The 16106-nt window shown below is 52.8% G+C and overlaps 1 protein-coding gene across 1 annotated transcript; it reads right to left on the reverse strand.

Moving 5' to 3' along the window:
- Positions 1-5177: 5177 nt before the first annotated feature.
- Positions 5178-15761, reverse strand: NCLIV_002090 (putative CAM kinase, CDPK family; the record flags this gene model as incomplete). Its single annotated transcript, XM_003879707.1, has 17 exons — positions 5178-5199; positions 6633-6738; positions 7111-7218; positions 7627-7716; positions 8107-8164; positions 8907-9331; positions 9918-10003; positions 10476-10537; positions 11162-11195; positions 11751-11813; positions 12275-12371; positions 12819-12875; positions 13103-13328; positions 13771-13844; positions 14268-14326; positions 14873-15114; positions 15615-15761. 17 exons carry the CDS (start codon positions 15759-15761, stop codon positions 5178-5180), a joined length of 1956 nt encoding a protein of 651 aa, XP_003879756.1.
- Between the last annotated feature and the right edge of the window lie 345 nt (positions 15762-16106).

The raw sequence follows: 16106 nt of genomic DNA on the forward strand, positions 1-16106 counted from the left end.
ACCTGTTGATACAACACTGTAGCCTAACAGTCACTGCAACTTCGAAATCATAGCTGCGAGGTCTTTACCTGGGATGTGTACAAACTTGCTTCAAAAGTTAGGACTCATAAGTAAACGTAAAATAACTGTTTCCGTGATGCACAGTTAGCAAATAGCAGTTGAAATGCAATTATGAACTTGTTAAAAATAAATTGGCAAGAATTGTAGGTATATTGTTGAAAAAAATATTTGCCGTAGTTCAAATTTTGGATTACGGTCAGATGCTGCTAATTCCAGAAAAAACTGCAAAGTGTATAGATCAAACTGGTCATTTAGGTACTCGTGGTTTTATCTTAATCACTGTAATTGAGAAAACAACCGGTTTTTTGTTTTGAATGGAAACGGTTTCAGTTATGTACGTCCTAAAGCTTTAGAATTAATTTACTGTTACGGTATCATAAAACACGACTTGCGCATATACACTGTACGTGCACAATGTTCAAAATTTAAACAGCAGAATCGGATTTCAAATCGTAGTTTGTGCCTGAGAAGACACGTATTTCATACGCTCGAGCTTCCAGTATATATATATATATATATATATATATATATATATATCCTGAATTGCATTTTTCAACCGCACCGTTCGCAGAAACCAAGAAGAGAGACTTGAAAAAAAAGTAGCGGGGATGCAACGAAAACATCCAGGGTCTTCTTTTGTGTGCTGGTATCGGGCCGTTAATCAATCGGACAAATTCGTGAGCACGGATATATTTACGTTGGCAACTTCTCTAAAGTGCACGGAAGTGAGAATGGAAGAGGAGGCACGGGGCATTGCCCGACTGCTTTCTCTTCGTCACATGCCTTCCCTCCGGCCCCAGTGGCAGTCTCCGTCTTTTTTTTGTCACCCGAAGGCGAGTGCATAGCATATCTTCATCCCTAAGCTTCTACAGCGAATGTAAAGAAAAAAAAGTGGCGTGACGTAGAAGAAAAGTGTCTTTCTGTGCTCAGCCTCCTTGTTGCGATGGCAGCACGAACGCTCGTGAGAATGAAACTCAGGTCGGTATATCCGCTGTCATTTCTGGGCTCCAGAGTTTTCTACTGTTTGCAAACGAGTCGGATAAAACACCGTAGCCTGAATCTTTTCTGCCTGTGCATGAAGTGACATGATACTCGAAAAAGAAAACGCGAAGGTGCGCCTTCTTCACGAGCCGTCCGCCGCGGCCAGTCACCCCTCCTTGCCGGGCATCCAGAATGATGCTGGAGTCCACTCCGCGCAAATAGGAGCACAACTACATATTTGCTATTCCAATTTATATTTATTTCTCTAGTAGGGGTATACTGATTAGCTCTCAGGTCCTATTGCTCCAGCAAAGAATGCGTTCTGCTAGGAAAGACACCACACGATGTGGCACAACAAAGTGTACAGAGATTCGTATAGATACGGAAGGGGGACAGCCGACACAATTCATCCGCTGATTGTCTCCTGCCTATGGGAGACAAAAGAAAGGGAAACGCTCAGCTTCTAAAAGAGACATTTTCGCAAAATCGTCTCTCGATTCAAAAAAAAACGCCCCCGACGTTCCGAGGGATAGCCGACTTTCGCAGTGTCACTTTTTTGGAGGACGCACGAACCGGCATGTTTTCAGAAAGCATCCGCGTGCTTTTTCTGAGCTTGTCATGGTGTGTTTCTGTGTTTTCTGCATGAAGGGAATCGTCCACGTGTTGGACAATGTGTCCCCTTCCCCGCTTCAGAACACTGCAAGATTTCTTTTCTTTAGAAGCGAGGCAACTCAAAACGCCTCACTTTTCTTTTCTGACTCGATAAAAAGACACCACGGAAAGAACATGGATTTACAGTGGCAGCTCCCCCCAAAAAAGAGAAAAGTATCTCGCGTGGTCTCGCAAGACAAAGCGTTTTCCACGAGTGTGCAAGAAAAAAGGGTTTTTCCTGAAACGGCCGCGAGCAAGCACATATCTTCCCTATACGGCCATTCCATCACGATCCTTTGGCATCAATTGAGGTGAAGGCGCGTCGACACGCAGCAATTCCTTCACTTTCATCGACTCTTTTAATGCACTCAGAAAAGACTCCTTTCTTCGAACGCAAAAATGCAATACGACGAATGAAGACAATCGACGTGTGAAGCTACACGCTGCTTGGACTCCGCGCAGAAGAAGACAGAGCGCGCCCGCTGGAAACATCTTCCTCATCCATACCATCATGCACACTGACAGGGAATCCCATTTTAATAACGGTTTCCACGGTCTCTCCAATCCCTGACCAACAGAAAGTGTTTTCTGCTTTCCCCGCACGATCAAGCTACGATGTTCCCGCACGCAGGGCGTTCCATTGACGCAGCTAAGGCTGCGTCAATCTCCTCACGAGAAGACGCGCTTCACTGTCTGCCAAGGGAAAAGGCAGTTGACATTGAAAGAACAGAAAAGTCTGTTTTTCGCCCTCCGAACTGCAGCCTGTGGGAGAGGCACGGTCGCATGATCGAGTCAGGATCTTCGGCAAACTGCTAGCGGTCGCCGTAGCCATCGGAGGGGGGGAAACTTTTCGTTTGCCTCCAAAAGCAAAGGTAAGATCGGAGAGTCCTTTAGGGGCCGTTTGCGACTGTAGAAGATTGGATACTGTGCTGAAGGCGTATCCAAAACAGACCTGGCTTGGCTGAAGAGAACTGCCGATCCACAGGTGACGAGCTGGCTCTTTTCTCTGATACGATGGCAGTGGAGGAGACACAAGGACACAAGAAATCAATCGCAGGGCGGGAAACCATTCGTTCGTGTAATTGTCCCGCAGGGAAGCAGAGGACTGACGAATCAAAAGGCCCCGGCAATATCCTGTGACCCTCCGTCTCTCGTTTCCCCGCTCCTTGACGCTCTCCGGGAGAGCGTATCTACCTGTTGTAGAGAGTTACAAGAAGAAACCCGGAAAGACTCAAGGTGCGGAAACCATAGAGGGAGCGTGCTGCCAAAAGACGAGAAGAAAAAAAGCAAAAACACTGTTGCAAAATCACTGCCTCCCCGCTATTCGGCTCATCTGCCTGCTCCGGGTCTTTACTCCTCCCTGTGACCTGCGTCAGACGTCCTCGGCGAGAAAAAGGTGTAACAACCATTCTTGCTCGGCTCTACCGGCGCGACTGAACGCGAGCCTGACAGCCCCATAGCAGCGACAATCTATTTCCCCGGCCTTTCTTGCGCCTTTAACGCAGTTGTTTCTTCTGCCACTGCGGCGGCGAAAGAGCTAGAACAGAGCTTTCGCTCCGTCGCGGACTTCCGTCTCCACTCGTCGAGCGGAAGATACACAGCAAGGTGGCAAGACCGCGTAGAAGAGAACCTACCAGTTTAGTGCCTTGGACAAAGCTATTCTGTGAAGACGCAGTTTGCGGAAGTTGCGGACCCGAGTGTCACGAGAGAGTCGCCGACCCAGCGCCGGGAAGACACGAGTCGCGGGGGGCGGTGCGGGCGCATGGAGTGAGAGAGCGTCGAGGAGAGGGAACATTGGCGAGATGCAACAAACGACGGGAGACAAGGAGAAAGACAAGGCGGGGAAAGGAAATTCAGATCGAGGCGAAGAAAGGAGTGTGACAAACAGACGGAAGAAGAAAAAACCAATATTGTGATCCTAGGGGCCACACAAGGTGACGCATATCTGCAGGCTCGTGCGAGTAGAAAAAAGAGGGATGACATCGGGAAAGCACTCATCACAGAACCCACAGCAAGAGGAGCTCTTCAGAACGCGCCTGCCAGCACAACACACGAGAGGCGGCGAGCGGGAGGAGAGACTTCGCTAAAGGGAGGGACCGCTGGAGAGTAGAGGCTAGACGGTCGAGCGGGTGTCAGAAGAGGGAAGCGGTTTCGCAGAAAAGGGTACCGAAACAACACAAAGACTGAATCAAAAAGCGGAGATCGTGATGATGCTGGGAGGCACGTCAGAGAGACGACACGCGAAACCCACCCACCGCTTGAGGAAGAAAACAAAGTACATGAGCAGATGAGACTGCGGAGTATCGAGACAGATCAGAGAGAGAACCACGCAGGAAAGAACACCCAGATTCACAACGGACACAGCTGGAGAAAACAGAAATGAAGGACTTGGCTGAAACTGTCGAAAGGCACACTGAACCAGCGAGATAAGAAACGAAGAGAAAGGGGACACGGCTCGGCAGAAGAAAACAGGAGCAGCAGAAAAAGAGACAAACTCAAGTGATCCGCCACAGAGGGAAACCACGAGGAAAACTTCAGTAGCACAGATAGAGGGGAGCGGGCCTCAAGAACAGAGTTTCACTGGGTGATGCATCCACAGAGGATACGAAGCGAGGAGAAAAAGAAGTCTTCTCTCTCTCTTGACAGGCTCCACTTTCAAAAGGGACAATGAAGCGACTTTGCAACACCTGGGAGCCCATTCGCCTAGTGTGAGAGTCCTTGGCACCCACTTTCAGACAGCGCTCGTTTTCGCTGCCACACATACAGTAGCCCCTTTACAGTTGTTCTGCACAGAGATGTCCAACGGAAATAACGAAACTAACTCTTTCACTCCTTCACGCAAGACCAACTGTCTATCTGGTAAAGACACGCCGCTGCTCTCGGCTGTCAACGCCGCGGCGCCTGGCGCGCCATCCATTTTTCTCTCGCCGTTCAGGGAGCAAGAGAAACAAGAACAATCCTCATTCAAAGGCAGAACACTGGCACAAACGAAATGTTTGTCGTTTTCTTCAGTCTGTGATTTTAAGGCCCCTTCAGGGGGAGAAGAGACACCAATGCCCCCGTCCGCTCCGTCCTCAGACTGATGAAGAACTCTTCCGTACACGAGACCAAACGCGTCGTTTTCACTCCGCACAAAGCTGCAATGCAACCAGTCTATTCTGGCCGCAAACCGCGGCGAAACCACAATCCTTTTCTCCTGTTCACCAAACAAACGACACGGGACTCGTCTCCTAAAGTGTTTCTGGGAGGAAGCAAGACACGCCTTACCCTTCTGGAGGGAAAATGGAGGGGAAAACTAAAACGGAAACATCTGTGTAGGGGCTTTCCTGGTCCTCCGCCCAGAGAAAAAAACACAACTACCATTACATCTCTTTCCTCGTTGCATGTTTCTCGACAAAGGCACCACAGCACAGAAGCAAGCAACTGTCACGCTGTGTTGGCTTCGTTTTCTGCGCGAAAGAGACGAAGCGAGCAAGCAGCCGCCGTTATCGTCCCGTCTGATGCAGACTGAGACAGATTTCCGACACAGCAAAACTACCGAAAGACACCCTCTGCAGCCAAAAGAAGCTTTGGAGATCCCAACACTCCAGGTTCTCGCGTTCGGGAGACGGCCGGAGACACAGTCTCCTAGGTCTCCGAAGAGGGAAACAGAAAAAAACAAAGCGAGTGAGTTTTTCCCCAATCACAAACGAGAAGAGACGCAGTGCAGCATAGACGGTGGATGCCCGGTCCGTGCTATCGAAAAACGGACTGGAAGCTGAAAAAGCTGTCTCGCCCTTTTCGGACTCCAGTAACGACAGCGTTAGGTTCCTACGTGTCCCTCATCTTGTTGGAGGCGCAGTGTGTCTCCCTACGGCGCTTCACGCCTCTGGTTTCCCCCCTTGAAACACGGGCAATTCGAGAAAGATGCAGCCATCCACTGACTTTTCCCCGGCGCCAGCGGGTGCCCTTCCGAGTCCCACGGCAGACAACCACCGGGAACGCACGGCCCTGACTCATGCTCGTCTCCCACCAGGTTTTATATTTTCTTCCCTCTCTTTCCAGAACCAGCGGTTCTCCTCTCTGCCTCTTTGAGCCGCCATGTACACGCACGACTTGTTCACACTTTCGAACGCGGACAGGGAAACAGGCAGACAGGAGTCTCTCGACTCCGGAGTTTGGCAGCCGTCGATCCCACTCGAGACGGTTGCCAAGAAAGGTGTTCCCGCTGAGAAACAGCCGCTTTCCCTTATAGCTCTGTCTGTTCCTCCTTTTTCCCCATTCCACTGCGCACGGCGGGGTGCGCCGTCTTTGACTGTTCAAATGGTCCGCCCTGACAACAACGGCGGTCTACGAAGGTGACGAAGAAGACAACACACTCGCACACCTTCTGACTGTTTTTGCCTTCCCCGTCGAGGTCAAAGCGCACGGACGAAAGAAGGAAACAGAGGAAGACAGGAAAAGGGGAAGAACAAGGATCACTCTCTTCTGTGCAGTGTCTCCTGTTTAGCCGCGGTCGTGTCGCACAGGTTGACGAGGACGCGACAGCGAGGACGGACGAAAAATACAGCAGGAGCATTTTTCAGTCCCCAGACAGGCGTTTATTGGGACAGGCAAACAGCCAAGAGGCGAGAGCGAAAGAAGGGGGACAGTAGAGAAGGAACCACCTGGCGGTCCCAGATCCCCGCTCGCAGCGGCCGAGGTGGAAACAGCAAACCGTCTACACGGGAGAGTGGCGCGGGCAGATGGACAAAACGCGCCGCGAGATGTGGACAAAGCGAAGACAATGGTAGATGTCCTGAAAGACTGAAGCGCTGAGATAGAGACACCCGGGAGGTAAAACGAACGAAGGAGCAGCGCAAAGGGAGCGAGGGCACCGAATGGACAACACACGGAGAACAAGGGTAATCCTTTGAAAAAAAGAGAACGAGACTCAATCTCAGCGAATGAAAAACCCTTACCGGCGCGCAGCAGCTGGCGAAGCTAGGAATTCCGCATAGCCATCTCGGCTGTAGGACTCGAACTCGTCCTCATCGTCGCGGACGGCCTCGACGAACTCATCAAGATCTGTGCGTCAGAGTGAGCATAGCAAAAAAAGTGCGAGAGAGCCGCTTTTTCCGAATCAAAACGCGCCTCCGGCATCCAAGAAACGGGTGGACAGGAGCCAACCGAGATGTCCTAGGTTTCTGGTGACGAGACCCCTGCTCGACGGCAAAAGACGAGACAATGTTCTCCGCCCTGTCCCTGGGGGCGGCAATCTTCTCAGAGGGCCTGTACCCTTTCCTTCCAACTGCTCCGAAAAGAACAGCGCGACAAAATTGAGGAGCAGTGAGAGAGAAGGGAAGATGCACGTGACGAGGCGAAAACAGGCAACATGGGTGACATGCTAGCCAGAGCCTGCAGAAGTGGAAAAGGAGCAAAAGGCGACAACCCACTAACCAATGTGGCCGTTTCCATTTATGTCGAAATCGTGCATCATATCCTCGAGAATGTCGTTTCCGTATCGATCTCCGAGAAGAACGCGCAAGTCGTCCAGCGAGATGACGCCTAGGAAAAAACACACTACCACGCCGAAGCCTCCAAACACCACATTCGCCACCCCGAGCATCTACAATGCATACATACACGCACATACGCATCAACATATTTATATATACATATATATACTATATATACATCTCTCTATATATGTATCTCGGTAGGAGCAGAGAGAAGGACAAATGGAACGTAAAGCGCACGCTGTTTCCTCTAAATATACATATATATACATATATATATATATAGATAGATACATCAAAGCAGGAATTCCGATGCGTTCTGGCTGCGAACATCTGGTTGCCGTCCCGTCGACAGACCTTCGGATCGGCTTGTCGCTCGCTGCAAAAACTCTCAGATCCGTGCGGAGTTGGAAAAAAAGGCAGTGGACGCAGCTAGAACGCGCGCACCCGAACGTACCGGAGCGGTCGGCGTCCCACTTGTGGAAAGTGTGGACGAGGAGGAGATCTTCCTTCTCCAGTTGAGGCTTCAACATCGCCGCCAAGAAGTCTGCAGGCAAACGCGGAGCCGCAAGCGCTAGGAATTCTGGCAACTCGCGACTCTCTCCGGGTTCTCTCCAGGTCGGATGGGAGAAACGAACGACTCCGAGGACACTGCAGGCAGGCGCGCACCGACTTGCGAGTGACGTTAAAGCCAAGAAGCGAACAGAGGAAACGAAAATCCGCAAAAACCTGGGCGAGAGAAGAAGGCAGAAGGCGGCACCGAGAGTCCCGAGAGCGACAGCGCGAGACGGCGTGCGAAAAAGGTGAAGAGGGTCGTGGAAAAACAGAGAGTCGGGGCGATGCGCCGCGGAGCCCATTACAGCGAACAGCTGGGACAGAAACGGGTGCAGGCAGAGAGAGAAAGGCGAGAGTGAAGCGCCCCCGCAGGCGCTCTCACCGTTGTACGAGATTTCCTTTTCACAAGAAGAGTCCATCGCCTGGAAAATCCGCACCATCTGCGCGAGAGAGAACAGACAGGGTCGCGGCCAGGCGTGAAACACTGAGGGACGAGACACAGAGATGTCCCTGGAAACAGCTGTGGAGGCGAGGCGGCGCCTGCACGCCGAGACATGCACTTCGTCGGACACACAGATACGCCCGAAAAGGCCTGGACCACATCCCGTGTGTGGGCGGTTAGGCGCCTGTCAACACCGAGAAGAGGCGAAGAGTGTTGAAGGTCTCTGCCTTTCTGGCGCTCGACGGACGGCCACCAGCTCGAGTCTCGGAGAAACTCGAGCTGGCCAAAAGAGAAAGGCCGCTGTTGACACCTCGCGAGAGGCGCGAAGGGACAGGCCGACACGCCGACGAAAACAGGGGTCCAGAGAGGTGGAAGTCCAGAGAGGTGAAAGGAGAGAGGGCGACCTGTGGGACGCACTGCGAGGCGGAGAGTCGGAAACAGTACGAAAAGGCCCCTCTGGATGTCCACACACACGCGCGAGCAAGAGCACAAATCAGCCGCCGTCCTGATAGAGCTCGGGGAGAGAGACGGGAGGCGGCGAAGTGGGCGAAGAAGAGGGGTGGGTTTTGGGCGTGTTGAGTGCGGCCTCAACCTTTTTAACACTCATGGTCGGCAGGCCGGCCTTTTGGATGCGAAAGTAACACAGAGAAGCCTGCCGACCGAGCTGGGGCGCCAGCTCGGTCTGCTTGCGCTCTCGTGCGCCGTTCCGACCGCGTCGGCCGTGGAGCTCAAAAACGTACCTGGCCGATGTCGAGGAACGGAAAGTGCGTTTTCATGGCGGAAAGGAATTCGTCGAGGCCGAGAGTGGCTTTCGGCGGCTTGCAAAACGCGAAAAAAAGCTTCTCGAGGTCTGCCGACACCAACAGCGAAGCGGGAACAGCCGCGCCAGAAACGCGCCTGGCCAGTGATGGAGCAAGGACGGAGACAAGTGGAGACGACGCGAGCGCAGGCAGACTCAGTTGAGGCACGCACGTACACGAAGACAGCCTCGGGATGTAGAACCATCGATCAAGGACTTCTGCCGGGGAATCTTGAATGTCTTTGTCTACCGGATCCAAGTTTTTTGTGCGATCACGAGAGCCTCCGGTTGACGCAGCCGCGAGAAACACAGGCGACACACCGCGCCGAGGGACACGGAGCGGCAGAAGGAAAAAGACCAAGTTGGCTGAGAGGAGGGAGGGCGGAAAACAGCAACTGAACGACGGCGAGAAAACGCCTCGCCGCAGTGACCAACTCCTATGCAGTCGCCCGAACTAACGGAGAAGGTACAACGCAGGCGTATCTAGAGCAGGACTAAAGAGATCCCGAGTCTAGGCTTGTTTCTAAGAACGGAAAGATGCTCAAGTCGAACTATCCACCTCGGCAAGAGTTCTGCATCGCAGTCCTCACAACCGAAAATGCCTTTCCTCTCCTTCCAGCGGGCCTCGGCTCTCTCGAGCCCCACGGCGGAGCCTGAGTCACCTCTACCTATGCGTGCATCCCTCTACGCGAATGTGCGCATAGGCAGATATATATACAGAAACACGTCTGCTGTGTACCTTGCTTCGCGCTCTGAAAATACATATATATATGTATATATATGAATATATATAAATATACATATATATATATATATCTTTTTTTAGGTCTCTAGGAAGAACTGTCTGTGTGCTTGTCCACAGTTGTGTCTGTTCGTCTCTCTCTCCCTGCAGGTGCGGTCTCCCTTTTTCTGTGGCGGCCGTGGCGCGCGCTCCACCCCTCTGCGTGCCCACCTCCGGCTGCCTCAGTTGTGACCGAGTAGGCCATCATCGTCAGGATCGCCCGTCGCAGTTTGCTGCATCTCGCAAATTTCTTCACGCTGCAGAGAAAATGCGTCAGCAGGCGCGACAGAAAAGGCAAGCGGGGAAGAACGACTTGCGAAAATCCTGGTGCGACACGACGCCCAGCGAGAAGGAAGCCCGGGGGAGCAAGAGAGAGGCAGAGCTCCCAGCAGACTGCCCACACCGCGTAGGAGGGATCGACGAGACACCACATGCGAGCCTGCGCTCTGCATGCGGGGTTCTTCTACAAGACTTTCTGGACGAGAACAGAACTGAGCGCGAGGGCCGAAAAGATAGCCTTTTCGAGAGGCCAGAAAGGACCGGAGATATACGCAGAGTAGAAGGATACGAACGTGCCGGGGAACCCTCGTATCTCCCTTCGCTGGGTGCGCTGCCTTGCATGCATGCGTTTCGCCGACTCTGGGCACGAGGAAAAAACGCTGGGAGCGAGCGGAGAGGACAGAGAAGACCACGCGTGGAGAGAGGGGCTGGCGAGAGAAAGAGCCTCACGCGACAAGGAAATCGAGGGAGAGAGGGAAGTCTCGTATCGGCTCAATGGAAGCCATCCACACCTGAAACGGGAGCAAACACACACACACACACACGTTCGTGCTAGGGCTTAGGGATTGCGTTCCCAGAGGCAACTGCGAAGATGCAGTCGCGTTGTCTCTCTATCGACGCATGCAAGCCGAGGCACGCATCTGCGGACAGAACCCCGCTGTGCGCCTGTGGAACGGACCGCTGGACCGACACACGAGGCGCGACGCTGCCCCGCATGCATGCGCCAGTCCACAAGAGGGCCCACACAGAAACAACCAGGTAACAGCAAGAGGGGCGAGGGGAAAAGGTACCCTAAAAGAAGGCTACGGGAGGACAGAGGAGGAGGGGCAAACGAAAGGAGACGTGGGAGGCATGGAAAGAGCCTAGGAGGACGTTAGCCAGAAGAAGGAAGAGGCAAGCACTTTAGGCGAAAGCGGAGAGCGAAAAGCGGAACCGTCAGTCACAGGCAGGCACGAATGCCAGGCAGCCGAGCGTCGGAGGCAGGAAGGACCAGCAGGCTCAAAAATACGTACAGAGCAGGAAGGACTACGCTGTAGCGAAATGTGCGAACAGGAAACGGCAACGAAACGTATATTCCTGGAGAAAAGGCCGAGCGCACAACGACAACGCGAAAATGGCAACGGAGAGGAACGTACGTGCGTAAGAGCCTCGTCCACCGTCATGCGCCGGCTGAACAGGAAGCACACACACATATCCGAAGCTTGGCGGTTCCCTTTTCGGGAAAAGCGGAGAAAGATGCAGCCAACAAACCGAAAGCGGCCTGTCGGAAAACCGACAGCCAAACTCGTAGGAGAGAAGAGAGACGTACGTGAAACCGTTCATCTTCAACCTCGAAATGGGGAAGCAAGCTTTCTCCTGTCTATCGTTTAAACCACCACTATTCTTTTGTCCTCCCCCCTACATATATATATATATATAGAGAGAGAGAGCAATTTGGTTTCGACCTACAAGTCTATCCACTTCACTGGCCTGGGGCAATGCGTCTCTTTGTTGCTATGTAGGTGTCTGTGTCGGTTTGCATGTCTTCCGCAGCTCTCTAGCCACCCTTGGCGCACGCATTCCTCCTTTCCCCCCTATCGCTCCCTCTGTCGGAAGATGCGTTGGTGCGGCGTCCGTGGCTGCTCAGTCTGAGTTGCGCTCTCCACGAGAACGCTGAACACGGCCGTTTCTCTTTGCGGCTCTTCTGCACGCGAGTCGAGGCATCTGCTTCTCGGCCATCCTTACACAGGATCGACGTCCATGAGACGCTCCACGAAGTCCCGGGCCTCGTCGGACACGCCTTCCCATCTGCAAAAAGGGGACGGGGACAGGAGGCAAAACAGAAACAGACAATGGCAGGAGACCAGAAGGCCAGGAAAGCGAGGGATCGGCAGCAGTCGACGCAGAGCGCAGAGAGGAAGAGACAGGATGAGAAACAAGCAGGCGATGTCGCCTCCAGGAACGCGGAAGAAGAGGAATTAAGCAGTTGAGACACCGCACAATAGAGCGTGTACGACCTCGCTCCCCTTTTAAGTGTTATAACCACACGTATGTGTGACTGTAGGCCACGCACAGCTTCTGTGTCTGGCCTCGCACAGAGGAAAACGCGCTTTGTCTGCAGTTCGTAGCGTCGCGCATGCAAACTCAGAGTGCCTTGCTTTCTCTCGCTTTCGAGGCTTAGCATTTTTGCGAGCCTTTATTCGGAGGCGAGGTCCCTTCTTGTTTGGCGCCGCTTCACTTTGCTCTGTGTTTCTAAACCGTCTGCTCACCCTAGAGTGTGCGTGGTGTAGGCTGCCGATAAAATTTGCGAGACAAGCGTTTGCTGGCGTCCGTGAAAAGGAGGATGTCCTGAGAGAAGCATGTAGGCTGGCGCACCATCGAGCGGAAACACCACGTCGAATGTCCAGAAAAAATCTCTCTCCTCTTTCCTTTTCTCTCTCTGCGTCATGTCTCCTTCCCTCTGCTCTCGAGGCGTTCTGCTCCGCGTGTTCTGCTCTGCGTTGCCGCAGTTTCCCATCCCTCTTTTGCCAAACCCGTCTTCCCTCCCGAGGTGTCTCCGTTCCTTGCTGTCTCCACGAGAAATCCGCCCGTTTTGAAGACTTTTGCCTTGCCTCGTGAACACAACACTCTTAGTCTGGCGAGATAACCCGGACCCGCCGCCGCCGGCCTTTTGAGGGAAAGCAGGGAACGGGAACGCCTTCTACGGCGCCTTGAAGTCCCTCCATCTTTTCCCCCTTGGTTCTCGAAAGGGAGCTGAAGCAAGTTCCCCCTTCCCCGCCCGGCAACGGTCGAAGTGTCCCACAAAACGCTTACTGATGACGCCGAGAGACCAGAGGTCGCACGCCTGGGTGTATCTACCCACCAGCATGTCTGAGAATCGAACGAAAACCCCGAAAGGCGAACAGCGAGCACGGCAGAATCAGTCGATGACTAGACACACGGGGCCTGGCCGCAAAGCGAAATGACTGCTCGCGAGCTCGCGAAGCAAAGGACATATCCCGAGGCGGTCGTGAACTTCCATAGGCGCGTGTCCGAACCGTTTCCGTCCGCGAACCCTCGCCTCTGGGCGGGAGCGGGAGACAGCCGTCGCCGTTTACCTGGAGACGCGTACGGCAGCGCACCGCATGCCACATCCAGTTTTCGCGACTTGTTGCGCCAGACTGTGGCGCTGCCGAGATCGACGAGCTTCACAGGGCCGGCCAGGAAGGAAGCGCCGCCGTCTTCGCTGTCTCCGCCGGCTTCCGGGGCTACGACCCACTTCTCCAGTCTCAGGTCTCGGTGGACGACGTCGTGGGAATGCAGATAGTAGAGGACTGTGAGCATCTGGAGGATGGGGCACAGGGACAGCGCACTTGCGAAGAAAAGTGGCGAGAAAAGGCACCATAGCCCCAGTCGACGTGAGTAAGAGACAGAGACAAACCAAGAAAGCGGACCGAGACACTCTCTCGACTCTGACAAGGGAGGTTTCACGAGAAACATTCAGACGCTGCGTGCCCGCAAAGAAGTCGCGAGGAACGCCGACTTCGATAGAGAGAGCCAATCGAGACCCGCAAAGAGCCGCCGCGCCGAGCGAGAAAGAGGACGAGCGAGGAACGGGAAACGAGGAGACAGAGGGACAAACGTGCCGCCTGAGAACGACGCATGCAATCTTTATCCGGCGGATGTGGCGGCGTGTGCAGCGGGCGGATGTGGCGGCGTGTGCAGCGGGCGGCTGCTGAAGACGGCTCGAACACCTTTGAGGGAAAAACCCAAGAGATTCCTTCACCTGGTGAACAAGCGCGCGGGCGGTCTGCTCGGGAAACCTGCCTCTGGCGCACAAGTGCGAGAACAAGTCGCCGCCTGTGCGCACAACACACGCGCGAGAACAAACCGAGGAAAAGCATAAAGACGGGAAGGGAGACAACAGAACAACACAAAGGCACTTCCAACAGAGAGATACCAAATGTAAAGGAACGGCGCACGTCGCGCCTCCGTCGGTCATGACAGGTGCTGGAAAAACCATGTACGTGCACAGACACCGAGATGCATACATATGTGTATGTGTATATTGTTTTTTATATTTATATATACATGATGCAGATACGCACATACGCAATAAATGCATGCAGGGAATTCAATCGTTCAACAACGTTCATCGGCAGCTGTGGTTCTGAGAGCCTCCTCCGTCTCCTCGCTTTGGACGTGGTTCCCGCGACGGCTTTTCACCGCCAGGAAGGAGACAGTCCCTCTTTCACGTTTTCCGAGACTGTCGAGGGCCCGTACCGCTGCAGTACTCGAGAACAATGGCAAGCTGTTTCTCGTCTTCGTAGATCTCGATCAGCCTGAGAAGAACGTGAACTGACAACGCCTCAGGACTCGTCAACTCTCCATCGAAACGCAGTTTAAAGAACACTCAGAAGCGAAGAACAAACCAACCCAGCGCCGCCTCTCAAACATGTGCTGCCTTCGCTTGCACTCCCAAGCAGGAGAGATGTCTAGATCTCATATACGCTTCTCTCTATTTATATCCCTTACTATTTGCCAACCTATATCTCTAATTAGCTGGCAACCCATCTATATCTTTCTACCTATCTATCTGTATCTATTTGTATATATATAGCTGCTTTTCTATCACTGTACCTATAGGTATGTCCATATCGATATATCTACTCATCAGTATCTCTCTTTGGAGACAGAGATACGCCCATTCCATGTACACGCATGCATGCATATTACATATATATATATATATATATATACATATATATACATATATATATGCAGCGTGAAAGTGGATGCAAGTAGGTTCCGCGTTTTTTTCACATGTCTGAATCACTTTGTGTATCGCTTTTGTTTCTTCTCTCTGTGGACCTTTCCCGGGACCAGACCTGGCGATGTTTGGGTGGTCGACTCTCACGCGGACTTTGAGTTCATTTCGGATTTTCAAAACCGCCGTTCGAGAAGGCGCTCCCAGACCGCTCGCCGTTTTCCGGAAAAACTTCACGCAGCATTGGCGCCCCGTCAACTTGCTGCGCGCCGCGTAAAGAGGGCCGCCGGTGCCTTGGCCCAGAACTCGGCAGGAAACGTCGTAGGCGCTGTAAATCGAGCCGCGCACTAAGCGACTGCACACCTACCACGAGAAAACCCACAGAAACAGTGCACATACCGAACGGATACACAGAGAGAGATGGGCGAATTTGTATCTACAACGAATATCTGAGTATATACTACATATTTGCATATTTATAAATAGATGTGTCTATGTTTGTTCTGGGAGGGCTACTGGTTGACTGTGTTTGCAAAATTACGTGAATCCTTACACACACAAACACACACGCACTCATATATATATATATATATATATATACGTATATATATGTATATGGAAGCATAAATACATACGTGTACAGCTGCATTTGGAACCTTTGCCTGCAACCCTCTGGCGCCCGATGGGTCTTTGTCTCGCTTTGTGTATCGACGTCGAAGAAGCGTTTATCCTCTCGAGTGGAATGGGGAGCTTTCTTCATGCATGTGAAGACAGCAAATACGAGAATTCTCGGTTACGTGCGTGCGACTTCCGACCAACGATCGGCACGAAAACCACGCGCCAGCAGAGGCTCTCAGGCGTACCTGGAACGCCGAAGGGCCTTTTGTTTTTTCGTCTTTCTTTTCCTTTCTGTGGAGCAGCGAAGCCTCCGCGGCTTCGAAGTTGGAATACCACGCCCGCTCGCTGGCATCGCCGCGCGCTCCCTTGAGAACTGACAGCTGCGTTCCCATGGTGGCGCATGTCGAGGAAAAGTGGGGAAGAAAAGTTTCTCTTTTATGTCGTGGAAGAAGCCTTGGAACTCGAGACACAACGGACCCCCAAAGCCCCGGTCGCCCTTTCTGGAGCTGGGGACAGGGCGCTTCTCGACCTCGGTTCGTCCAGAATTCGACGTCCAGTCCCTCTGGTTTTCCGGCTCTTCTGTTCCTTCTCTCTGGCACTTTCTGGGTGCCTCAGACTCTCTTTTGCTGTGCCCTTTGTTCACCTCCCATGGCGAGGAGCGAGAACGAGGCCATCAACGAGAAAAGAGGAGAAAGGACATGGAAGAAAGACGAGAAGGAAGAAGTTGAGGAGAGAAA

Source organism: Neospora caninum, chromosome Ia, assembly GCF_000208865.1.
Source record: "Neospora caninum Liverpool complete genome, chromosome Ia".
NCBI lineage: Eukaryota > Apicomplexa > Conoidasida > Eucoccidiorida > Sarcocystidae > Neospora > Neospora caninum.